This window comes from Balearica regulorum, chromosome 1 (assembly GCF_011004875.1).
Source record: "Balearica regulorum gibbericeps isolate bBalReg1 chromosome 1, bBalReg1.pri, whole genome shotgun sequence".
Taxonomy (NCBI): domain Eukaryota; kingdom Metazoa; phylum Chordata; class Aves; order Gruiformes; family Gruidae; genus Balearica; species Balearica regulorum.
This window is the reverse complement of record NC_046184.1, coordinates 13,811,726-13,838,723: the sequence shown is the minus strand read 5'-3', so window position 1 is coordinate 13,838,723 and position 26,998 is coordinate 13,811,726. Positions and strand designations below refer to the sequence as shown.

General features: G+C 40.4%; 1 protein-coding gene across 2 annotated transcripts in view; it reads right to left on the bottom strand.

Moving 5' to 3' along the window:
- Positions 1-26,998, bottom strand: part of GSAP (gamma-secretase activating protein) — a 48,337-nt gene that overhangs the window by 2,484 nt on the left and 18,855 nt on the right. For both annotated transcript variants that reach the window (XM_075776050.1, XM_075775968.1), the window contains exons 13-29: positions 24,754-24,831; positions 22,276-22,353; positions 21,711-21,803; positions 20,232-20,449; positions 19,860-19,929; positions 19,106-19,188; positions 18,391-18,444; positions 14,370-14,495; positions 13,883-13,938; positions 13,440-13,471; positions 11,311-11,372; positions 9,702-9,797; positions 4,979-5,049; positions 4,355-4,449; positions 3,303-3,422; positions 2,047-2,108; positions 42-146 (exon numbers count right to left, since the gene is read on the bottom strand). In XM_075776050.1, the coding sequence (XP_075632165.1) occupies positions 42-146; positions 2,047-2,108; positions 3,303-3,422; positions 4,355-4,449; positions 4,979-5,049; positions 9,702-9,797; positions 11,311-11,372; positions 13,440-13,471; positions 13,883-13,938; positions 14,370-14,495; positions 18,391-18,444; positions 19,106-19,188; positions 19,860-19,929; positions 20,232-20,449; positions 21,711-21,803; positions 22,276-22,353; positions 24,754-24,831 (1,499 nt within the window). The remainder of the gene's footprint in view (positions 1-41; positions 147-2,046; positions 2,109-3,302; positions 3,423-4,354; positions 4,450-4,978; positions 5,050-9,701; positions 9,798-11,310; positions 11,373-13,439; positions 13,472-13,882; positions 13,939-14,369; positions 14,496-18,390; positions 18,445-19,105; positions 19,189-19,859; positions 19,930-20,231; positions 20,450-21,710; positions 21,804-22,275; positions 22,354-24,753; positions 24,832-26,998) is intronic.

Genomic DNA, 26,998 nt, shown 5'->3' with positions numbered 1-26,998 from the left:
GTCAAAGCAAAAGCTTAGAAAAATTACCTATGTGCTCTTACCTGCCCACTTCCCAGCTTCTCAAGCAAAAGTTTCACATATTTCCGTGCAATGAAATTAGCATTTATTGGGTGATTCCAAAATTGGCGAACTTTTTGACCAAGAGCCTAGAAAGCACACCAAAAAACCCAAACAAAAACCTGAGTACATAAACACAGGACAGCAGAAACGTAGGAGGGGGAAAAGGAGGAAAACAGAAACAAAATCCAGGCTGTAACAGACTGCTTTGCTTTCAGACACTGATGACAGAAGCTAAGACATCATCATTTTTAGCCACAGAGCCTTCCTTTCATACCCGGTTAACTAAGAGATTACAATATGCACCCAAAACATGGGAAAATCAAAACCTTGCTACTCAGTTACTCAGTACCCACTGAGCTACTCAGGAGGTTTCTAACAATCAGTCTGTCCCATGACCTCTGTCCCACTTTGCATGTGTACTTAAATATTAATTGCGGCTTAAAATCCTTTACTGTGACTCTTTAGATCCTTTCTTCTTCCAAAGAATAACACAGATGCCCCAGGCTCAGTCTAAGGAATCTTACAAAAGCAGAACACCAACAAGAAGAGATACTGGGAACAGAATTTGCATCCCATTACTGAAGACATCGTCCTGGGAATTGATAACATTGATTCACATTAGCAAAGGCAAGGGAGATTCAAACCCAGATGTCCCAAAGCTTCCAATCCTAACCAATAAGCAAACAAATATGAACACACTGCAAAATTAGTCCTCCTTCTGCTATTTCCCCTATCTAGACCTCCCCCCCCCTCATTTTCAGTCGTATTGCAATTCAGACTACTGAAAGAGTTCATTTAGGAAATGCTGGGCAGTTTCAACGGTGCTCAAATACTTGCTTCTGATGCAATTGCAGTCCTCTAGCAAATGTAACCTGCCCAAAATAGTCTGAGTCACCCCAAAGTGTCCCTTTTGGCAAACAAACTATTCTCTGCGGTTTTTCCCAAAGCTGTAAATAGATACAATAAGGCACTGAGCCTGCTGTGGGTAACTAGCAGTGCATGTCCCCTAAAGCACTCACAGCTCAGCCCTTCATGTCAAAGCAGGGTTGGAGTGGTGCTCCCCACCCACCAGGCCTGGGGCTGACAGCTGAGAGGCCCCGTGCTGACCCCAGCTCACCAACCCATGCCCGAGACAAGGCACAGAGGACAAAGAACCACTTGTGGAGTTCTCCTTCCCTACCCCTTTCTCAAAACTGCTGCCAAATAAAGAAGCTCTTGTTAGAGGAAAAGCAAAGCAGCACTTCTGGCCATTTGAACTATACGTAACAGCCCATAATGAGCAAACAATAAGCAACTTATGTTGAGAAAAGCCTGTTCTACAGCAAGGCACTCCCCGAGGGGGATCCCTGGCTTTCCTCTGCTCACTGAGATGTCATGCTTCCTCTGCAGGGCTGTGCACTAAGAACAAAAGGGGAAGTCAATCGCCCATTCTGTTGGAAGTTTTAATGGATCATCAGTTATTATTTTGAGCCTGTGGCTAAACGAGTCACCTACCAATGGGTGAGGCTGGGCGATTTCACAGGGAGAGATCTTGTAATTCAATCCCCACCAGAGTTGAGATATGATCAGATTTTACAGCTTTTACTGTGCCAGCTTTTGAACATATTTGATAAGATGAATAAAACCAAATGGAGAAGTGAGAAAGGCATTTGTGGATGCTATAAAACACACACACAAATAAATCCTCTTTAAAACCCATTAAATCCCCTTTAAACCTCCTTACTGCTTTATGCAGAGGAGTACTCAGCAGAACAGTGTCAGTCTTGTCTATTTGATTCCTGTAGGTACTGCAGACACTAAAACTCTATGGACAAATCTATGATTTAAGTTGTCAGTGTACCCTACAGGTAAACTGTGGAGGTTTCGGTTGTATCTGTGCCCTAGTTGAATCACAGCCAAGTCTTCTATTGGCTTGGTCCTATGCAGAGGGAGGAATTTCCTATCGATTCCAAAATCCAGGAAATGACATCCAAAGCTATTAGTTACCTCAGGAAGCCTCATGACAATACTGAACTTCAGCTTCTCATTCTTCTCAGTGTTGTCCAGATCTACAAGAGAAAGGGGGGGGGGGGGGGGAACCAACCCACCCCACCACTGTTAGTGTTAACCACATAAGTGAAAGCTGAAAGTTTTAGTTAAGCCAATCTAAAAAAATATCATCTCTGTAATGAAATGAAAATTTTCATTTTAAATAAGGGCTATTAGAAGTGTTATTTATGTTTATACTGTTTACATAAATATTTTTCTGTACATTTGTATGTAACTTCACCATTTTATGCAGCAATTTATACAGTAATTCAAACATGGTTTGACTAAGCAGAACTCCCCGCATTTATAATATTCCATTTACTGAGATCAGGCACAGGCTAATCCTGCATATTGTGGCCCTTTCCTGGAACACTGAAGAAGTCCCACATTACAAGGGAATGTGGTTGCAGCTGTGATTACTGTCGGAGACTTGTACCATGGTGCTGCTGTATCATGGGAAACTTATGCTACAGTTAGTTCTCTCTTCCTCCTTTCTGATCTCGAAACGGCAATTAACATGGGCGTGATGCTAACTGTGCCTGCAACCGCCAATTTGTCTCACTCCCTATTTAATTCCGAAACCTTAGGCCCCTCTTGATAACTATATGGGTTCATCCAGAACGGATTTTAGCTACCGCCTTTAGGTAACCCTACATTCTATTTAGAAGATATTCACAACCTCAATATTTACTAAAAATACTGGGATGCTGAGTCAGGTAGGCCTTTATACTTATTTTGAATTTTTACTTCCTAGAACTGAGTTACTCACCATTTGCCAATCCCAGTACTAGGATGACCTTGTTCCAAACAAGGTAATTAATTATAGCTAAAGCTGAGGACTGGATAGCAGGCTAACTTCCTTATACATAGGTGTGCACTTTCATAGAGTCACAGAAATCCCCCAACAAATTCTATGATGATCTTTAGTATTCACTTTTCCAAGAAGTCCCAAGGGAAAAAATTATAAACTCAAATTCCCCCTGAACAGATATTTCTTTGTCTACTACAGTAAGGCTCAATCATAAAATCCGAGCCCTAATTTTCTCCCTTCAGCTGGAGAATGTCACCAGGTACAGCCCTCACTGAAAAAGCACTCTGGAAGAAGAACAGAATCTCCTGGGCAGTAAATCCTATGTCTGAGTTTGAACGGCTGAGAGGACATCACTCCTAATTAGCTGGCTGGTAACAAATGAAACACATGAAACTCACTGTACCTTTCAGCAACTTCCTGACACATGTTTCTGTCAAATGCAAGACTCCATTATCAATATAGTGCAGGAGGGTGTGCAGAGGGAGACATCGAACACCAAGCCCCAAGTGCAGAGTGTGAAAGCCTATGAAAGAGAGACAGACTTGTCAGGTACAGTAATATATTTTTTTTTCTAAGTCTCTAGCTAGAGCCACTCTCCTTAAACTGATTTCATCACCATCTAGAAACAGTCAGAAGTTATCTGAAGTCACGTAGACTCCTAATTAATCAAAACCTGAGGCCTCACCACCCTCAGTAAGAGGCTGCCACCCGCACATTCCCACCGGCAGCATTAAGACTTCAATTTCTCACTTGACATCAGCCAGATGATGGTCTTGCATCACATGACACCATTACATGGCAGCATTTGCACCCACACAGAGTAAGTTTGAGGGACAACCTCATACCAAAAACAGTTTCAAAGACTGAAGACAGATCAGGAAATACAAACCAGAAAGATTCAAACAGAATCAGAAAGCATTAAGTAGTCTTTCGCTAACAAAAATAAGTGCTTTGAAAAGACTCTAAGTGATTATGAGGAGCTCTAGGAAATGAAAGTCTAGTACCAAGATCAGCTCTTCCATCAGGGCTGGAGGTAATCCTTTCAGGATAAAACTGGAAAATATTAGCAGGGCAACAGCATGAGAAAAAACAGTCTTTGGCTCCAGGACAGGATTTTCCCTTGTGGTACATGACACTAAAGTCCAGCTAAGAAAAATACATAAATGAAAAAAATCTAAATCTTAGTTCTGAGCTAAGACTGTGCCCAAACATTCTACTGGAAGCTGAAAACAGAGAACTAAACCTCTGATTTTTTGTCTCTATTTGTAGTAACTATTCAGTTTTGTTTCATTTGCACGTGTTTATGGAGGGTCTTCCCCTCTGTAACCATCTTGAATAGACTTCAATACTGCCAAAGGTAACTTGACACATGTGCTGCAACTAGTGCTCTTCTGGGAGGAATTCATAGCATTGCTCTCCTCACTTCTGATTAAAACAGCAAAACATAGGACTTACCAGGAGGTAAAGGCAAGCACATGCCACTTGCAGCTTCCAGAATCCGACTCATGATGTGGAACACTGCAAACTCTCCTGCACTTCCTCTCTCATCACTGTATTTAAGAAAGTAGCAATATATTAGGAAGCCGAGATGCCCACACTCTCCTGGAGATTGAACTGCCATGGGATGCTGCCTTGTTTACTTAGGTGTCTGCCACCCGACAGCACTAGCTGTTTAACGTCGATACACAAAGTCTCTGTGCTGTCCCCTTTCTCCTTCCCCCATGACTGCATATTTCCAAGTCTCTCAGCAGTACCTGGTATAGGTGAAATATTTTGACTGCTGGTATAAGTGACCTGGCTTTTATACGTGTTCAACACCCACTACCCAGCTTAAGCCAACTGTGAACTCAGCAACTTTGAACCCCAGCCGTAAAACTGCATGTATGGTTAGTATTCATGCTGGCTTAGAGAGGGCTAGCAGGATCATTAAAAAGAGTACGTGACAGTCACTTTGACATTCACAGGAGAGTAAGCACTAACTGTTCAAGTGAGTAGTATTGTTGAAGACCAAAATTATTATGATTATTATGCCCATATTTTAAAAGGCAGGCTGAAAACTTTAACAAATGACTTGCTCACAAGCAGAAGATGCAGGAATGAAGCTGGTATCTCCTCCAAACTTCTTTCATTATTCGATGTACCAGATTCAGCTAAAACAAAACAAAACAAAAAAAAAAGAAAGAGACTGAATGTTTCTAGGAGCCTGTGTACAGCAGGTCCTTGGCCTTCATTCATTTCACACATCAGTTTATGTTAAAAGCTTACCATGAGACTCCTACTAAGACTTCAGTACTTATCTGTTTTTCCTAGGGGCTTAAAATGTAAAATTGATTAAAATTTGAAATGTAACTGACATTGCCCTATTCCAGAAGTGCTTCCAGCACATCAAAGCATTGTGCAAGACATGCAGCATCTTGACACATCATGCTTCTTGGGGATCGACCAATCTCACACTCTTGCATCAAATTCTCCAAGACCTGTTTGCCATGAAAGCAAAACATGCACGTCCAAGTGGCTGAGCACCGGGCAAGGAAAGGTCCCCAGGGCCCAGACAAAACTGGATGATGCTGAAGAGAGCAGAACACTGAGTTTGCTGAAAAAAGTCTGCAGGAGGAATCACAAATCTAGTCCTGTCAGGGAGGAAAGATGAGACAAGCAAATGCTTCTCCTCCTCTGTTGAGTTTCCTTTTTGCCCATAGTGAAGTAAAACAATCCCTTGGCCCATACTGTCACTTTGTTGTGTTCCCATGCCCCAGTACAGACTGTCAGCATACAGAAGCCACAAGCCCTGTTCTCACTTGGGCCTTCTGCAGCTGAACGAGAGAAACCACACATGAAAGTCAAAAGAACTTCCTCTAGCCAGCCCCTCGTTGTTGTCACATGTAACCACTTCCATATCTCAGTAACAAAATTCAGACACTTCCTCTACAGCTTTTACCTCTGGGCCTCGAAGTGCACTAATCAATCAAGCCCAGGAAGGTCTCAGGAAACAAGTCTGATCTCCGTTTTGCAGAAAAGTGTCATGAGAAGTTACAAACTCTTGACCCCTCAAGATGGCCAGAATCCAGGAATCCTCTTCCCCCACTCTCTTTTCTCCTCATAGGCTCTGCTCCTTCCAACCTTTAACTTGTCAGACTCTCAGCAAGTAAAAGGACACACAGGAGATGTTCACAAGCAAAGGCCAGAACAGGAATACTGGTCTTAATGCTCCTGAGTGCTCTCCTCTGAATCCTGGCCAGAAAGCTCTACAAGGTAGCAACCTTTTCCCTCCATCCAGCCTTGCACAGCTACCTGCTGTAGAATAACCACCACTTTCCATCTTCATACTTTCTGGATGCAGCAGAAAGCTCCATTTTAATCTCGCTCGAGTATGGCAAGTTTTCTCCACTCATTTTCCAGGAAATAGGTGATTTCCAGCTTTCAGAGAAGGGTCACAAGAACCGCACCTGCTGCCAGAATGACTTTCATCTCTGGCCAGTACACAGGGCAGCTAAGGTCTCTGCATCAGGAGCTACAGCTGGATCTGAAGATCATTGCTGAGGTGAAGGGAAGTTTCACAAACTCCAGAATCACTTACTATTTGTGCAACAAAAATTGTTTTCATGGGAATGATACTCCAGAATCAATATTCTTTGCTTAACAATACAGCAAACTGTACAGTTTTTGCAAGGTATAGCAAAATAACAACTTCTTAAGTCATAGTCAACCTAGCTATCACAACATACTTAAATACATGTGTGCTTGTGATATGACACTCTCACCAACAGCACTACTCACTTTGGAGATCAGCCACAATGGACATTGGAGAAAATACATGCAGAAAGAGAAGCCATGTTTCAAACTATTTTTCAGTATATGACACAGAGGACAACATGCATGAGAGAAAGGAAACATTATTGGGTTTATAGAGGAAGTACAGGCAGGTTCCTCTCCAAGGCTAGCAGCGGGTCTCTGAGAGAACCAAGTTAAGAGCTAAACCCATACCTTCATGGCAAAGCCATTTTTCATTTAGTAACAAACATGTAAAATATGAGGGTTTTTTGGGCAAGTATCAGAAGCCATTTCCCTTGGAGTGCTCTAAACTAGTGAGAGAGAATGTGATCAACAGTGAGACAGTGTGTGCAGTAGGGCCTAGGCTGACATTTGCAAAGCACCTTGCTGTCTTGAAACATCTACGTTTCCAGGCAATGGTGCCAAGTAGACTAAAGTTCCACTAAAGTGATTTGGAACCACAAGTGCTCAGCTCCCATGGCTGTTTCTACAGGAAAGACACAGAAGCAGCCAAAGAAAACAATCAGGAGCAAAGGAGAAAAGAGAGTGAGACAAGGTCTTGCTGTCTCCCAGATCCCCTCCTGTGCAGGGGATATGAGGCAGTCCTGCTCCTCCTGACGAAACTCAAATCCAAGTGGTGTCTGTCTTCCATTCCTCTGCAGTTGAGACGACATCAGATGATAGCTAGCCACAGACATCAGTGAAAAAGGTGCAGCCACTGCAGCAACTTTCAGAGAAATTTCAACAGTTTATTCTGTGCTGAGAGATTGTGGAGTCTCCTTCTCTGGACATACCCAAAACCCGCCTGGATGTGATCCTGTGCAACCTGCTCTAAGTGATCCTGCTTTAGCAGGGGGGTTGGACTAGATGATGTCCAGAGGTCTCTGCTAATCCCTACTGTTCGGTGATTCTGATCTGCCTCTTGCCTGTGCCACAGGCTGTCTGTTCACTCTGCCTCCCCTTCCGCTTGCTGTCAGGGCAGCAAACATCACGCTGCCTCTGTAAGTTATCTCCCCCCTTTCCTGCCCCACTGAAATGAAAAGAGTGAGAGAAACAGATACGGAGTAAAGCTAAGATAAAGTGTCTGCAGGGAAGAGAGAGAATATGGACATAGAAACAACTGCTGCAAACAAGGGCATTCCCGCTGAGACATTTCATTCACACTTCCCCAGGTTACTTCTCTGTACACAAATACACACAGTTCTCTGACAGCAACCAGCCACCAGTCTGTTGTTTTGAGACACTGTCAATGCTCCCATGGCTGGGCTACTTTGACTTCAGCTGCAACTGATTTATACAGTGGCTACACACCACAGAGCCCTATTCTCAGCCACTCCTTTGCTCCTCAATGTCATAATAAAAAAGTATTTGATGAAAGCAAAACAGACAAGCAAATAATTTCAAGTCTCTTCCTGTTTCATTAGTTTCAGTAGCTCAGCTACTCACTGCTGATGCTACAGAAAACTGTTGGAAGAATCAAAACAATTCATACCCCAAAGCACTTCCAAACATTTAGGATATAGAAAGGGTTAAGATGTAAGAATTTCTAATTAAGATGAGGGGAAACCCAAGCCTAACAATGAAATGATTTCTAAAGATTTCCAAAAAGCACTTAAGATGTGCCAGCCAGAGGGCAGGAGCAATTTTTAGAGACATATTATCTTTATTTACAGTAGCTTTTCTAAGAATGAGAAGTCTGTAAATTAAGTTGAGAGCATTCTTACTTTTAGTGATGTTAAAAACAAAATAAATTAATCCTGAGAGTTTGCTGATGGGGAGGGCTGAGATTTGTTTTGATTGTAAGATTTAGTCTACAATAATTTAGTCTTGCAGATCAAGGCTGCATAGGCGCTTTCATATTTTTTATCTTAGTTTATATTAAGAATGAACAAATGAAAACTGGAAAATGAATGAAAGGAGAATAAACATTCCACTTGTGCTTTTTTCCAGCACTGTTTTCAGGTACAAAGCTTTGGTTCATGCTGTACTGTTTCTATTTTAGTCAGTCACTAGTTTTTCTTTCCTTCCTATAAAGATACAGAAAATGGACTGCTGATTACCAGTAAAACAACTTGTCAAGCCAAAGAGTGAGGCCTGAATAGAAAAGTCAGTGACCTCCATGGAAGCCACAGCGATTCAGAGAACATTGTAACATTGACAGCACGACTGGTTTGCACAGGACTTGTGAAAAGATGCAGGCATCAGTAGCCTCAAGAATGTTTCCTAAGATTTCCATCCCTAGAACACAGCACTGCGGGGAGTTTCTGCTGAATCGGGTGAAAGGGCTAGCACAAAGACAAAGAACGCAATTTACTCGTTGCCATGTGAGCTCTTGTGGACTCTGCATTCTGCACTTAAAGGATCTGATGTTGAGACAGACAAAACTGGGAACGATAATTTCTATGCACAACAGTCACAGTTTTTACAGCTTTTTTTTAATTTTTAAAGTTTCTCTTAAGTTATCCTCTTAAGAGGACATAACATAGAACATTAAGAATTTGGAAAGCAATTTTTCACTGTAGTTTATACGGATTTCTTCAGGCAAAACTGTGTCTCCTATTACACTGGCAAAAACCCAAAGTCAGTATGTAGGAGAGGTGATGATTTACTCTCGTGCCGTATTGGAGAGAAATCTTTCTTTCTTAATTTCTATTTCCCCTAATGGCACTTTCATGATTCAAAACATACAGCAATCTATTCTACCAAATGGATGTAAAGACCATTCTTTAACTTTCAGGATGAGTTCACATTTTCACTTCTGGGAGTAGACCATATTTGTACCAGCTGTAAAGGGAACTGTTCCTTTTGTATTCTGAGTGACCAATACAACTCTTTTTAATATTATTTAAGTATTATTATGCCCTTTATCAATATAAACAATATTAAGCAGCAAAATATGGTTAAAGATCTTAAAAAAAAAAAAATCTCCTCCCACCAAATATATACTATATATACACAGTACATACCCAAGACTCTACCATCCAACAAATACATGCTTGCTTCACAATAGTGACTATGAAATCAAACTAACCAGCTTTGCAACGTAATCCAAAACTATTTGGTCGATCTTCTTTTTTCCTACATACTGTAGATGTCTCATAAGGTGATCCTTTAGCTGAGCAACCATCTAGGAAAAAAAAAAAGCCAACAATTCGATTGATCGATAGGCATTATCGCAACAAATGCTTCCATGTTACAAAACTCCAGTTCAGAGCAAGACCTCAAGCTACCGTACAATCTTGCTGAATTCAACAGCTGATGTGAATATTCAAAAAGGTTACTTGGTGCAAATTCAGCAAAATCAGTGCTCAGTTGAACTTTCGATGACATTGAAGAGAAAAAGCTTACAATTCTTACATCTCTCTGAGTCAAGCCAAGTGAACAGGGTGAATGAAAGATTTTAATATCAACACTGAATCCTGAGAATTAAGTATTTATTACATACAAATAAACCTGAGGGATTTTATGGTAGAGAAAACTAGCACAAACACAGTTTGTGGTAGTAGCCAAGAACCTGAGAATCTGAGTGATTAATGGCAACTTCAGGTTAAACATTAATTGCAAAGTCTTTAAAATCAGGTGTTTGTTATCATACAATCCATGCCACTCCCTACCCTCTCCTTTCTGAAATATTCTCTGACCTCACATAGCTTTGGATTGCAACTCAAGTCCATGCTGGTTCTTTGCTGGGAATTACTACAAAGTGTTATTTGTTTCAAAACTCAGACTAAAACTGAGGCAAAAAAATAAATCTCTGTCTCAAGGAGTTTACGAGTAGATTAATCTCAATGTGTCAGGACAGCAATATAGGTAATAGGAAAGCACAGACAAAGGACAGCAGTGACCTGCTTTTTGGATCTGTCTGAATAAACTACAAGGAAGGAAAATAGAGAAGCTTCAGAGAATGAGAGGCAGAATTTGGAAATAAGGGGATAAGACCACAAGGAATGAAAGTTTGCCGTAGGTTTGGACAGGACAGTATTGATATGTTCTTCATAGATGAAGTGCTGAGACCTTCCAGTGTGTGCTGAAGAGTTTTATTTGGTTTTAATAATAAGAGAACAAGAGGTAAGTGATGAATGTGTATTTAGACAGAAGGAGGACAGGTAGGGATTTGAGATAGGATTTATTACCCAGAAGCATAAGGATGGTAGATCCTTTAGGGAGACCATCGGTGAAAACAGTGCAGAAGACTAAGGGACCTCAGAATAGCCATAGCAATCCCAGAAGTGAGGTAGAAGGAAAAGGAAATAGTAAAAAAAAGGTGTTAAATTGAGGAGCAAGAAAATCTGTGATCTTCTCTTTGAGGGAAGCAGTGGGTGCAGAATTCACTTCTACAGGTTTTAATGATGTAAAGTAGTCCAAAAATAACTGACAGATTAAGATGAACTCCAGGAAGAGTTTCTAGCCAAAGAAAAATTGTATTGGGAAAAAGCGTTTTGACAAATCACCTTTCAATTATTGTTTTTCCCCTATGCCTTATGATATCATGACTATCAACTCTAAAATTTAGGAAATATCATGTTTGTCCCATAGCAACTCTGAGTGAGCTTCCACTCAGCACTGGAACTCATAAGCTTATTCTTTACATTTGTTGAGGCTGTGCGTCCTCTAGTGCACACTGTGACAAAAGCACATACCAGTCCCATTAGTAACTGCTGCTGATAATCCTCCTCTTGAAAGAGAGGTACTAGCCTTTCCTCTGAAATAAACAGAGCAACAATCATTCAAGGACATGACAGAAATACCATGAGACTTCAACCAGCTTCAAAAGTACTTAGAAACATACACAAACACAAGTTGTGGTTTGATCTACTCACCTACAGAACTAAGATAGTGAAGAATCAAGAACTGCATAAGAGAGAACTGAGGAATGGAAAATAACCCTGTATCTGCCATCTTCTCCCTCAAGTGCTTTACATAGAGAAACACAAGCCTGTCACACCACTTTACACTTCATTTGCATTACTCTTCTCTTTGATATCGTCATGGTCCAGCCTAAGTTGGCAGCTGAGCACCACAAGGCCACTTGCTCACTCCTTGCCCACCCCACCCCCCTCCGCTGATGGGATGGAGAAGGTAAAACTCATGGGTTGGGATAAGGACAGTTTAATGGGACAGCAAAGGAAGAGGAAAATAACAAAACCAATACTAATAAAAGAATATACAAAGCGGGTGATACACAATGTGATTTGCTCACAGTCCTAGCAGTGATCCCTCCTCCCTAGCCAGCTCACCCTTATATACTGAGCATGACATCATATGGTATCAAATATCCCTTTGGCTAGTTTGGGTCAGCTGTCCTGGCCGTGTCTCCTCCTACCTTCTTGTGAAAATGAACGCAATCCCCACTGAAAATCAATACATATTAAATAGAGTTATCACAGCACAGTGATTCAGCAGAGCAGAGAGGCACAGAGAAGCTTCTGGTTAACACCAGTGCAAATCCAAATGCTATTTAGATCTTGTCATTTACAAACAAGCTAAAACAGCTGCATGGGTTTTCCAAGCAAATGGCTAGACAGAAAGTAAATACTCCACAGAATCACCTCCCACTTTCCTGGTTCTCTCCCACGGTCTGGCTGCTTCGGTTACTCAGATTTGCAGACCACTATGTAAAAGAGCACAACTTCTCTAGCTAACACAACTTTTCTAACTAAATGGAAGGAGGTTATAGTATTTACTGAAATTTAATACCCTGTATTTCCTACTCAGTGCTTCCTGTCTACTAAGAGCAAAGGAAGAAAAACAACCTCGTATTTCATCATGTAGCATAAAATCAAGTCAACATTTAACAGATCCAAGTGCTAAATTTTTACAAAGTTCTTTCCAGCCATCTTTGCTCACCTTGAAATATGTTTACTTCACCACTTAGCAGCAGCAGACCTGTGTTGCTTTATTTTAAAGAACCCGAAGAAAAATCTACAGGAAAGATACACTACATCAACACTTGTTACCGGCTGGCAACTGTCTAGAAATTCTCTGGTAACAGCTGAACACCTGACTTCTTTATCAATAAGCACCTTTGAAAAACAGGAACCTGAGCCTCAAAGCTGATACAAGGTTTCTCAAAGTCAGGTTTCATAGCAATAACCAGCAGTGGTGTGGATGACTGGTGTTAGGGGCTGGAATTGAATGCACAGAAAATTCTTCATAGTAAAAGGAGTGACCAGCACTTAGATCAGCATCATTTCATAGCACTCAGGGTAGGCACATAGAAGGCACTGATGTGTGAACAGCAGGAACATAATTTACTACTAAATACAGTTTTACTTATTTGTGACAGAGGAACTAAACATCACAAACATCTCAAGCGTTCCTGTCCTAGGGAAATTCATTACACCTTTCTCTACACCGTGATTTTTTCTCCTACTGTATAATCTCTCCTACAGCCATAATGTCCTACTGTATACAAGTTCTAGAGTTTCACAGGCAGCTATAAGTGGATGAGACTCAACAGTAACACGGCGTCATCGATACTCTCCAGGAAAAAAATCCTGAAGAAGAAATCCTTAAGCGATAAACCTTTCTCTGCCGATATTGTTAGATCCAATATGGAGTAGGAACATTACTTTCATGGGTTTCCTAGTCAGTATATGATCCTACCACTACTATCAGAGAGAAAGTTTTGCTCTAATAACTGCTGATCTTAATGCCTCACTCTCTTCAGTGCTAAAAACAGCAGTTTATTTTTAGTCAACAACAGCTAGATGGAAATATTGTAATAAACCTTACAGCTCAGGCCTACATCAAGACAAGTTTTACTTACCAGAGTCCCAACTGTCCAGATGAGAAAGCACCCTGGGGTTTGAAACAAAAGTCAGCTTGATTCATATGCATTACTCTAAAGGATTTCATAAGGGCATTAAAAAGCTTAAGTGACCCTTTGGTCTTTCAAAGACAGCTCAGGAAATCCAAGAGCTGTACATGTAACTACATTTAGTAAAGATATTAAATAGCATTAAAAAAAATTCTGTCTAGGTTGCATAGGAAAACTCTTCATGTCTATCATCAATTCTCTAGCTCTAGAGGCCTTGATATTTCAGATCATGCTGTAGTGATTACAAGGATTCCAATAATTGATTTTCAGCTGGATAATCTTCTTTAAAGTTATTTAATCAGATACCTAATCAACTATTTAAATGGCACATTAAAACCTTTAACATACTTCAATAAAATAAGAATGGTAAATATAATAGAAACTGTACCTACTTTTTGGCATTTTCAAAAATATTCCTCAAATATGCTGTGGTTCTTCTGTCCTCTCTCTGGTTTGTAAACGAACAAAAATCCTCACGTGAACAAAGTAGAAGGTCAGTTAAAATACTCCCCAATAAAATGCAGATGAGAAATGAAGCTGGTTTTCCCTTTGAATGGAAGTAATGCACAGTGGGGCTTCAACCCACCTTCCAACTACCCATGCTCACAGGCACTCATGCACATCTAACCTACACAATCTAACCTATCTGACAATACAGGCACATGCAAGCTCTGCTTTTGTTTAGGTTTTCGCATTATTTTAACAAAGACTTACAGGCAATCACCTTATAAGTAAAATGACTGCAAGTTTTTGCACATCTCATAATTAGATTCCCGTTTCTTTATCCTCAGAATAAAAAAGCTAACTCCTCCGTGTTTGGCTTTAAAACATCCACTTCAGAGGCAGCTCTGGAGACTGTTTCAGTGCACGCATAGTTACCTCTTCTGAAAGGTTTCGCCATTCCCTCCTGAGCACATTATTGTGGTAATGCAAGTATGGCTCTGCATATTTCACACTCTCCAAGTTGGAGTTGAGTTTCTCCCAGAAGCCTTTGGAGTTTTGGAACTGCAAAGTATTGCAGGGAAAGCATGAATACAGGCTGCACTCTTAAAGAAATACCTAATCACCTTCCTACTAAGTGATTGGAAAGAACTGTGATTAATGTAGCTTCATAACGTTCTAAGTGAAAAAAGTTAAACAAAAACAGTTACACAATTTTTTCCCAGTACTTTTATTTCCTTGATTTGACGGCAGGGGTAGCACTTACTTAAAGTTGAGGTCAAGATTTGGTGCCTGTAATGCAGACACTTTGCCACCTTAGAATCCTTTTAAGTCACTGGGAAGAAATGGTCATAATTCATCTGACCTATTTCACATGTTTGAGATGGGATGGGAAGAACTGCACCACAGACTACACTGGCCATATTGTCTAGACTTCTACTGACTGTAAAAGGAGCCTTAGGCAACTGACTTAGATGTAAATATTTACATTTGGTCAAATAAATCCCATTCCAAGTTTCTAGTAGTTCCAAACAGAACACCACCACCATGACCTTGGCAGCTGCAGGCTTCCACTATTTTCAAGTTGCATTAATACTTACATTGCAAACATCCATTTGCCAACCTCAAGTAACAATGCCTCATCCCAGAACAGAAACAAAATCCAGACATTTCCATTAGAGTCAAAGGCTGTAGAATAGCTACGCTGAAATTAATTTAAACTCAGCTGTGAACAGGCAGGAGGGAAAAAACCCAAGCAAACACACACTAGTCTCCTGAGCTAGTTCTTGGACTGGGTACAAAGATTTGAAGCTGCTGTTTATAAAAGGGGAGTGATGTGATCATTGCTGAGGAAGAGATGAGATTTTGGCAGTTTCAAAAAACAAGATATGGTACTAGCTGTTCTTGCCCCTCATTATACACATTTATCTTCCAATACAGACACTACGGTAGTGACACTTGAAGGAAGAGAAGTTTGGGTTCACAATATTCCTCTGTCTTGCATTAACATGTTGGATTTTGCTCTCTCTCCCCTATTCTACAATGACAATAACTTTAGAAGAAAACCTCAGAAGCCTTTAAAACCACTTCCTACCATAAGCTACAATTTGCCAAGGAAAATAAATTGCAGAGACTCAATCCTGCCAGCCACTTCCCTCTTGCTGCCAGTGCTGATTGTTGCTTTATTGTTGTAGCTGCAGCAGAGAAAAATAAATCTCATTTTGCTTCATGTTAGTTATATTTAGCAGCTGGAAACCAGGAGTGCATATGGCACCATATGTTCACCCTGCTGGAGCTAACTAACAAGTTCTACAACCTGCTACTGCAGTATGTTGCCTAAATGTTACCAATAAAAAAAATCAAAGAAATATCAAGAATATAGCATAAGGGTATCATCTAGTGACCAATTTGTGCAACTGCGACAGAGCCACTCCTGCAAAATTGCAATCAGGCCACACTAGATTTTGTTGGATGTGTGGCAGGGGGGAAGAAGACAGCAAGTTTCTTTCATATATTGAATCTGTAACAGGAAGTGGTAGATTTCAGAATTAAAAGCAGACACCACTGAAAACCTGCACCGTATTAGATCTCTTTAAAACATCAAAAGTTTAAAATAAAGGATTATTTTAATTAAATCTGGTTTTTCTTGAGGATTATCAGGGCAAGAGAAGGCTACTTCGTCTTAGGTGGTATTTATTTTGCAGACATTTCTAGAGTCATAAATTAATATAATACCTAAGCACGAACACCTAAAAGACACTGTATTACCAGAAGTCAAAGCGAGGCCTTACCAGGTTGCAATCCATGAAAAGCTCCCATGAAGCCTTTCCTAAATAGTGGGTTTTTAACTGAAGACAAAGAGAGCTCTCTGCTATACCCCTCTGAAAGGATGCAGGGTGACAATGACCTTTAAGAGGCATATGTCCTCTCCAGGGGAACTGTAATGCTATCCCTCCCCATCAGTGAAGGTATTAGGAGAGCCGTGTAACTAACTACGTAGCTGTACAGATAGCTACTCCTTAAAACATCATTCTTCACTCCAGTGGCTCAGCACAGCATGAGGCAGAGACTGCCTTCTCCTGTGCTGATCCCTCTGACAACTGTTTGCACTACACATTTTCACTCTTCTCCTGGACCTCCTGCTATTTTCTCCCCTTCTTCCTGCCCCTTCCTTCTCCAGCCTGTTTCCACCCCTTCAAAGTTTGGTTTCTGTGTTTCAAAAGAAAAAAAAACCCCAGACTCTTATTAATTGCCATCTTTATATAAAGCTTTTTTTGCAATCAGACTGACTATTCCCCCTTTCTCACATTTTCACACTCTCTCAGTATCTCTTGCTGAACAGGAATTTAGTGATAAAAACACACCTGTTACCCAAATAGCACAAATTTTTTTGTGAATATGGACATAGCCCTCCCAAAGACTCTCAACAATTCACAGGCTTGAGAACTCCAAAAAGCTTCTCAATGCAACAATTCACCATTGTTTCTGTGAAACACCATAAAAACTTTGCAAAAGAAATACTAGTTGTAGGACCAGATTTGTCCCCAGTGTCTGAGTTGCGATGACAAAAACATACACCAACTGAAACACCAACAACTGACCACCTGAACTCCAGCCGTGGTGGGTTTGTGCCTCTGGAGGGGTACACAGCAGCCAAAGCACTAAACCTTACCCTGTGTATTATCATCTTTGTCCTCACTCAGGAGTCAGAGCAATCTGCAGTCAAAAGTAGCAGGAAATATTTGTCTTTAGTTCAACTCTGACCTTTTCAATCTGTTTAGGTTTCAGACAGAAATAGGAAATGAGTTCCACAATCAGGAAGTATAGCTGCTAAAGGCATTTGCCCCCAGGGGCTTGAGGTTCAATCTCAGACAAATTAAAGGCCTGCTAACTTTGACCTCAGTGAATTAGAGGGATTATCTAGCAACAAATTTTCTCAAGAAATTTTTCCCAGGTGTCCCAGCTCTCAAGGCAGCCTTTCCAAGCAAAGCATGCAAAGCCCGATTCCCTGACAGCAGTCATGTGAATCTGTAGCAGCGCAGCTGTGATGCACTGTTGCAGAGTGAGCAAGCAGAGGGTAATTTCACTGATTTTAAAAGAGTTTGTGAATGATGAAGCTTTACAAGCTAATTATAAGCACTGGGGAGAAAACAGACTCTCACCTCTTTAAAGTGCTACATGAAACAATATTGTCATGTATCCAGAGTCTTCTCCCATGTGTTGCTGGTACTGTTGCATTCAAGCTCTGACTCTTTCCATTAGCCCTCCACAACAAGCTGCTTATTAAAAGCCTCTTTCAGATTTTGTAGGGGAACACTTAGGAAAATTTCAAGTATTTCTCTAAACTGGAGCTGAGGGAGTGGAATGGAAGACGGGAAGAATCATTCATGTTGTTTTCAATGGAAAGTTCAATTTCCTAGCCAAACAGCATGTGCTCTCTCCATCCAACTCACTGCCTTTTCCAGGCTGCACAGGAATTTGTCTAGATTTAGCTAGCCAAAGCCCTGACATCAGTGCAATCACCGGATGCTCTGGACAAAACATAGCAAGAGGGTCATGAACCATTGGTACCAATGGCAGCACAATGAAATATCCCGCAAAGTAGGGATACGTAGAGATAGGTGCCAAGTTTACCCTCAGCTAACAAAGCCACAAAATGAAGAGGTATCAACCAAATCTAACAAGAATTAATTCCTGGAGGATCTTCCCTGTTGAATGGAAGAAGCCTCTCAGAAAGGGAAAAAAAAAAATACATGTTTGAGCTAGCAAATATCAGTCTGAATAACTAATATTTTAGTAAATGCATAAACCATTTCAAATGGGGCAATTTTCTGTTCACCCCTATTTTTGGATAGGGCTGTGGGGACACCACTTCATTAGTATTTAGCACATCCCCATCCCACAAAAAAAAAAAGCTCCTAACCTGCAAATACGAAAGTGGCTTTGTACTGGAACTTACCTCTAACACAGGCAGAGAAATAATGTCTGTTGCACATGTTACTCCAGGAATGATCTATAAATACAGAGAAATAAGAACACAAATAATTTAGCATAAAACATAGGCCTGTTTGGGTATCTAAGTGAATCTCCATTACCCATCTCCTTTGTGAAACTAGCTAGCTAGCCAAAACTGTACATTTCGTTTTGTCAAAAAGAAATATGGAAGGTATTTCTCTCATTCATCTCATTTAAAAAAAGACAACATATTAGAGCAGTATCAGATCAGAGAAATTCAAATAAGCTGTTTGCTCTAAGTGTAGAGACTTGCCTAAAGTTATTTTACTTCTGCAAACTTAGTAATAAATCTTTACTGATACTGTTTGTCTTGGAAATAACAGCATGATTTTGCTGGTTAAATATATTATGTATTCACTACAAACCTCATATGATAAGCAATAAATTAATACCTCATTATGAAAACTGAAATATTTAATCATCCATGCCATTATAGTATCTGTTCTTGTTTCATAAATGCTTTTTATTTGTTGACAAAAAATAGGACTCATGGAAAACACCACTAAGATTAAGACTTGACAAAATAAAATGGGTATAAAGCACAGATATGGATTCAGAGCATGTCTATGAAAAGGTAAGGCATACAAGTTAAAGGCTGTATTAAGGGAGGAAAAAACCCAGACTCCCTTTAGCTATTAAAGTACCAGCTGTTCTCTTACCCCAATCCAGTCAAGCAGTGACGTGTAGGGCAAAAGTTTATCCAGGTTGTGAGTTTCTGGACACATTCTGCAGTACAGGGAGGCTAAATGTAACATAAAAAGATTTATAAGGGTAGGATTATATAAACTATCAGTTAACAAGAGTAGACTTCACAGTCAGTTCCTTATCTAACACTTTTTTAGGGACAAATCCTACTGCTGTCTCTGAAACAGCTTCCTCCATGGTGGAACTGGTCGCATTCTGTGCACAAAAGGAGGAAGAGAAGTCCAGATGGCTGCAGGGCCGGGTCAGCTGCTTGGCTACAGCTCAGCGCTGCAGGGGTCCTTTGTATAAAGGCTCAGGGCACAGGACATGCACTGGCTAGGCTGAGGAATCAGCTATTAGAACAGAATATCATGACATGCCAAATCCTTATGAAAAAATGGCTGGGCTAGGCTAGACGAGATTTGTTCCTCCGGTCCAATCTCAATTATTTACATCCCAGATATGCAAGACAGGAGGCAGATGGAGAATTTGCTCTCCAGTGACCTAAAATAATGATGAATCTATTTGTCCCACTAGACAGGAGAAAGCATTTGAAAAGTTTTACTGCCAATCTGATTTTGAGAGATCTATTACCTTCTAAACTACTACTGTTGTCTCTAACACCCCAAAATGCAGGTCAGTTAACATAAATCAGAATAGTGTGGCTTCTCCTTAAGTCACAACTAGGGTATGCAGGAAAATTCAGTATGCAGGAAAAGAAATACTTACCAATGATAAATTCTTGAATGGGGTCAAAAGAATGGCATGTTGACAGGTTCTCAGAAATCCACCAAATAATCTGTCAGAATGAGAACACGGGAGTTTGTCACATCTCTCTGTTTCAGTATGAGTTGTAAGACACTATAGAAACTTTGGGTTTGGTAGTAACACTTTGCATGAAGTAGTAAGACAGAGATAAATGTTTTCAGGACAGCCTTGACCAATAAAGTGGTTTGGGCAGCCCAGCTGATGAGTCTCTTTGCATTGCCAAAAGGTACATGTGAATCAGGGCTCTTCTTCTTTGGCTGATATTCATGCCCTGACCCTGCTTTGTATAAGACACCAGTCACTGAAAAAACTTAGAAGATGTTCTTTTCCCACCTGCATTTCCAAGTCTTCTGTGTGTCGGAAGTACAACAGGGCACAATGCAGAGCTGCCAATCTCTCACTGTCTCGTTTGCTGTTCTGTAGGAACTGTAGTAAGGCGCTGTCACTGATGCTTACAGCATACATACTTCCTATGTGGCAATCCAAAACTGTGGACATGAGTGGGGATCGGATGGAGCAGTTTTGCAACATGTCAATTCTTGCATCCTCACCTGAAGAACATTGGTTGGAGAATAAAAGGACTAAGAATACAAAATGTGGCTGCTACCAGTATTTGTCTTAAGACTCCCAGGTCCCGAGGAGTAAGAAACAGACTGCCTCTTGTATTAGCTGCCCTGGTATTATGATGAAGAGAAGGAATGGTGCTGCCTGCATAAAGGAAGTAAACAAGGAGCACAGTCCATACTCAATTCTCTCCTTCCCTACTGCTGAAGCAGAGAAGGTGTACAGATTTGAGGATCACAATGCTCTCATAGGACAAATCAGAGTACGTAGCATGGGACAGAGAAGGGCACAAGGTTAGTAATAGAGATTCAACACTAGAATTAGCACCTAAGCACATTGGTACAGTTTAGAACTGCTCACATGCGGGATTCATGATACAAACCTGTGTTGATGGATCTCTTGCCATCAATCCCAATGGCCAGAACAGGAAGGTTCTGCTTTATGATTACTGAAGCATCAGATCTAAACCATTTTATTTATGCTAGTACTAAGGTTCACCACCACAGTACTACACAATAGGATTCCAGACCCTTTGCATCAGAGAAATCAGGCCTGCCATACTGCAGTGATGCTTTCCACTTATTTCTAGCAGAATAGTATTTCATTATGTACATACAACAGGTATTAGCTTCCTGTGATGCTGTCCCTGCACCAGTTCCCACTACTTACCTCTTCTTCATCCAATCAGAAGAACAGATTTCTGTTTTCAAACAAAGGCCTCCCACTTCCAAAAATAACCCACTTCCCATAAAGACATCTTTGTTGGAAATTAAGTAATGTGCCTCTCAGATGAGACTCTAAATCAAATTGCATCAGCCTGATCAGGTGAAGGAAACACAGATTTCCTCTCCCCACACCCTCCAAACACACACATTTAGAGCAACTCAATTGGAGGAAGGAAATGTAAAATCAAATTTACATCTCCATGTGAAATTTGAGAACAGTGGAGGACTGAGAAGCATGTGCAAAGATGGGGGAAGGGAAACTATGACACCAATTCAGTGAAAGCTCTTCTATTTCATAACAAGCTAGAAGTACGTAATAGATGAAATATGAAATGTCACTTCAGATTCTCTTTTTACAATATAAAGTGGCAAAAGTGCCATTCTTATTTTCTCATTCTCTCTCTTCCTTCTTCAGAACACTGTGTAATAAAGCAAACGTTGAGAAATACAACTTTCATGTAAAGAGATCTGAACAAGTTTCCACTACAACAATAAAATTACTTCAAGCAGCAGTCTTACATACCTGTCAGAAATAAACTATAGCACAGCAGGTCAGGATGCTGAATATTCAGGAGGTGCAGGAACTGGCCAGGCAAATAAGCAGCCACATAATAGTCTATTTAAAGAAACAACAGTGGTCAATTTAGCACTTGTTCACTTATTTGCTTTAAGAGGCTGTTTCACATGATCCTCATCTTGGCCCGCTTCTCTCTGATGGAATTGATTATATCTAGGAAATATAAAAGGAGTTAATTAAAAGCTGCTGTTGTATTAACACAGGAAACACTAGCAATACATTTGGGTTTCCAGGGGAGGATTCAAGAGGCTTGAGACACTCAAGAACTCAGCAGCTGATCTCCAGAGCAGATTCTGAGGCAATTTCAGAGGAAGTTGCTTACTAATAGTGAGGTATTGCAGTAGCAAATGCCAAATATAAAAGTTAAGCAAAAAAAAAAAATCAGCAAAATAATACAACTATTTAAAATAAAGAAAAAAATTCCTTTCCTTCTAGAGAAGGGTTAGCCATTTGTCTCCTTACTGGGGACAGAGAATGGCAGTCACACAGGGAAGTAACGCAAGTAACCTACCAAGATTCATAAAAGCCACTTCCTTCAATTGATGAGATTCTGTTCTTTCTAGAGAAACTGTAAAAGTTTTGTTGTAACCTGGGGAAAAATAATAATACTTTTAAAAACTCCAAACAATAAACACCATTGTTACAAGCCAAGTATGACTTTATAGCTAGAAACTTCAGCAGTGCCAATACACCCAAACAGGGATATTTTAGACTGTTTTACGGGCTTGTCTGCACAGACAGATTTACTTCATCCTAAACAGAGTTGCTGCATACTTAGTTCCTTAGTTTGCTGAAACTGGCCATGCACTGTACAGCCGATGTTTGTGCTTAAAGAAGCATTCCATCCCAGAGCAAGCTTGTGTAAAAATACCTCCCCCGCAAAAAAAAAAAAAAAAAAAACCAAACCCAAACATAAATCCTTTATGTAGCTGTGCTTCACGTTTCGGTGATCTTTCAGCTGCTTTAAAGAATTTCCAGTTTGTTTATCTGCATGCCCTACTGCTGTATGTTAGTTCAGCTCTGCTTAAACATAGGCTAATTTCAGACCTGCTGTGTTTGCATGGGCTTTGCATCAGCACAGCTGTTATTTTGTTCTAGACTTACACCATACTACTTCTGGCATCCAGTGAGAATTGCAGAGCCCTCAAACTTCCTCAATCTCTGATAAAAGCTGAAGATTAAAATAACTAAGGAGACAATGACTGGTCTCCAAATGTCCATGCAGCAATAGCCTAAAGGCTGAATGGTGTCATGATCAGGATGCTACTTAATGCCACATGAAAATTTGAGATAAGACACTAGATCTACAGTTTAAAGGACCACCAAGGAAAAAAGTAGATCATGAACTGTGCTTCAGCCACTCATCCAGGACTTTGACTCCTGACCCTAGCAGAGAGATATGCTTTATCTATGCTGCAAAAAAAGAAAAATGAGACCTCCAAGACCAACAGCAACACTACAGATGAAGGGGTATCTAAAACATAGTTTTTCATACAAGATACTGACTGAAGTCCCTGGAAGTGTTTAAGGCCAGGTTGGATGAGGCTTTGAGCAACCTGGTCTAGTGGGGGGTGTCCCTGCCCATGGCAGGGGACTAAACAATCTTTGAGGCCCCTTCCAACCCAAACCATTCTCTGGTTCTATGAAGTTTGGAAGTTTGCTTGCCATGAGTCAGTATACTCATGATCACTACCCTGTTACTTGCAATGCAAACACATGCAAGTTAATACCAGCACTGCAGAATATACACCTGCGACATCATGACTTTTGTGTTTATGCTACCTCGAGTGACTGCTTTACAGGGGGCAGGAAGCTTCCTTCTGAGTTTACAGATGCTGCAACACAGACTGAACTCCTTATATGTCTCCAAAATGTGGCTTATGGACCTGATATACCCCTCTTCTGCGGGTCACCTCAGGACCAGTCTTAAAATTCTCTCGTACAACTGATGAATCTTACATGAATCCACAAACAGCTCTGCACCAAACAACTCCATTCCATGGAGGTCATTTCAGATGCAGATGGTCAATGTCACCATATCTATCCTCAGCTTCTTCCTGGTAAAGCTAGGGATGTACAAGGGCCATGGCTGGCTCCAAGCAATGCAACCACCCTTCAGCTACACATCAAGTACATCTAGGGAAATCAGTCCTTCACAGCAGTATAACGCAAAGTACTGCCACATCCAGAATGCACTTTTCCAACTTGTTAATGCCTTCAAGAACACAAAAATGCAGTTCATTCGATCCCACAATGCTCCAGCAGCAAAGCAACGTTAGTGCATCTCTGACATATGAAAATTTCCTGACACAAGAACACAAATACTTGAAGTAGAACAGAGGCATACTGTCCACTTGAACACGGTAACTCTATGTTATGCAGCTTCTCAATTGAGAAATAATTCATCTCTCTCCTCCATGTATCAAACAAGAAGGATCTTGCTAATGACAAGGTTTGCTCTGATCAGTATAAAACAATGGTTTTTATTCAAGAAAAAAATTAGGTTTTAAAATTAAGATCTAGAGCACCACTTAAATAGCAACTATTGTTACAGTCAGTAGGTGTTGCACCTCTTGCTGTGAAAATGACACGTTGAACTGGAACTCTAAACAGATACTCAAGCTAAGAGCTGTTGGCTCTTTTTCCCCATACAAATGCCTTATGGCTAAGCACAACACACCTGCAAGCTCCCACAGATTTCATTGATGTTTGTGCTCAGCATGCTGGAAATTCTGGCCAGAAATAAGGGACCAAATTAATAGCCACTCACAAGGCCACTGGTTTGAAGCTACTCATTCAGCATCAGGCAGGAAGTCTACAGCAGGAAAGTTGACTTTGTAGCTGAGGGCAGCTGCTGCCTTGAAACACCAGCCACAGTAGTTTATTGTCCGCAGACTTTGGTAGTTATTTGTTTTGCAAGACATTCTGTCACTCCTTCAGCAAAGAGCTATTCTCCAAAATAAAGCATAACTTAACAGGTTAATCTTACCTTTATGTAAAAAATATATGGAGTATGTTATTTCATCAGGAATATCAGAGGCTAGACTACAACACACACAGAGGCCTCCTAAAAAAAAACAAAAAAGGAAAATAAAATTGACTTGTCTACCTGAATACCTAGACATCTTTACACTGTACAAAACTAAAGCAAGACTGTTTTAAATTAGAAACTAAAAGTCATCTCTCAAAAAAAGGTAAAGATCACAGAAATATATATTACATAACTCTAACCATCATTTACCTAGTGAAATATCATGTAAGAAGAGAGGAGGCAATACGCCACAATGGAAATTTGGGTTCTGACATGGCCAGTTCTTCTCTTTGGGAGAAGTACATTTGTAGCCCTGTGCAGCAGAAATCAGGCTTGCAGCCAAACTGCCTCAATCCCTAGATATTTTCTGTTCAGGGACTGTCAAATATGCACAGAACAACATAGTAAAACACTGTTTGCTAAGTAATGTCATATTGGCAGCAGCATGATACGCTACTAGAGTTTTCTCACCACTAGAAATGATAGTCACTTCTCCCCTTTCAAGCTCAGAGAGATGTGAATTCCTTTTTTAGGAGAAAAGTCAGTCCTTGGCAAAAGCTTATTTCAGCCAAGGTACTCTGTGCAGGAATGCTCCCCCCCTCAAAGCCTGATTCTAAATCAGACTGATAGACTGTTTTGACTCCACTGGATGGTAGCCCTCCCTCCATCTCTTCTAAAAACTTTAATCCACTTACTCCAGTGCTTTGGCAGCTGCTTTGGCATTCATTTCAGAAAGAGCATCCAAACCACATTATCCCAGTGCAGCTGGGAAAGCTGGGACACAACTATGGCAATTCACCTTTTACCTTTATTGAAAGTTTATCACTTAAAAGAAAAAAAAAAGTAATACTAATACAGATTCTCTTCTGTAAAAAAAAGGTTTATGTATACAAAGTATACAGAAAAAGGCACAAAATAAAGGTTTATGTATACGAGGTATAGAGAAAGAGGCACAATATGGAAAAAGCACAAGTACAAAAAAAGCATGGCTACCAAGGTATTTTACTTGGTTAAATGTCTCATACTTCAGACCACACAGCTGTACCATAGCTGTGATACGGATTACACTGATGCACTTGACACTTTTGGGGAAGGTAAATATTTTATGTTGAGATGCTTTTTTTTCCCCTGCTTATTCTTAGATGATTGAATATTGTTTGATACAGTTTGGCTTGGATATTTGAGTCATTTAGACAACAGACAGGGCATTTTGCCAGACCACTTGGCATCTTTCAGAGCATGCATAATTTTTAAAGTAGCAGCATCAGGACTCATGAGGAAGACTGGAAAAGTTCCAGCAACCCACAATGCTGTTTTATTATCAACAGCTCCCTTCCAACACTGCAAATTTCTTTCTTGTATGCTGGAGTCTAATGTATATGCTGTTCTGTAAATTGTGCAACATGCAAGCGAGTCTGTTCAGATTGAAGTGTCAGTGGGTACATATGCAAGCTGATGACAAGAACAGTGGCTATGGGGGACTGTTAACAGGCATGCATCTTTCAACTCTAGCATACTGGTCCAAATGTTAACAAAGTGAATTATGAACAACAGAAAATATCAAATGGTGCTTCATTAATACAGATAGAAATACAACAGTGTCAGATGGGCAAGTATCAAAGCAATGTTACATCTGATATTGTCCTGGCAATCCCAGTAGAGCACCCAGAGACTGCAAATATAAGACAAATTCCTGTCCTACCCTCACCAGTGCTCTCTGCAAATTAGAGCTGGGGTGTGCTGATGCAGGGAAAGCTTGTTATCTCTAAGTGATTCCACCTTCGCATGAAACAAATCTTCTACACTATCCATTTCAAAATCAGCTACAGCTCTTACTGTTTGCAAATAAATGCCACAAGGTGAGAAAACTCACACGAAGATATATTTGGATGGACTCTTATCTTTTCAGAAATAAAAGAGAGAAAAGGTCTCACCCACAACAAAGGAAAAAAAAAAAGTAACTATTTAAAAATTAAGTTCTACTCATAAAGGGTAACAGTGAGTTACTATATTCAGTAGAATTAGGGAAACAACAATTACAACTCTGCCACTTGATAAATAAACATCATACCACTGAAATTGTATGAATCTCCTATGAATACCTGAAGTTTTCCCTAGGAAGCTTTAACTTCAAATTGCTCATCTCTGTTCACGCAGAAGTGTAAAATGTAAGGCTGTACCAACATCTCAACGCGGCATCCAA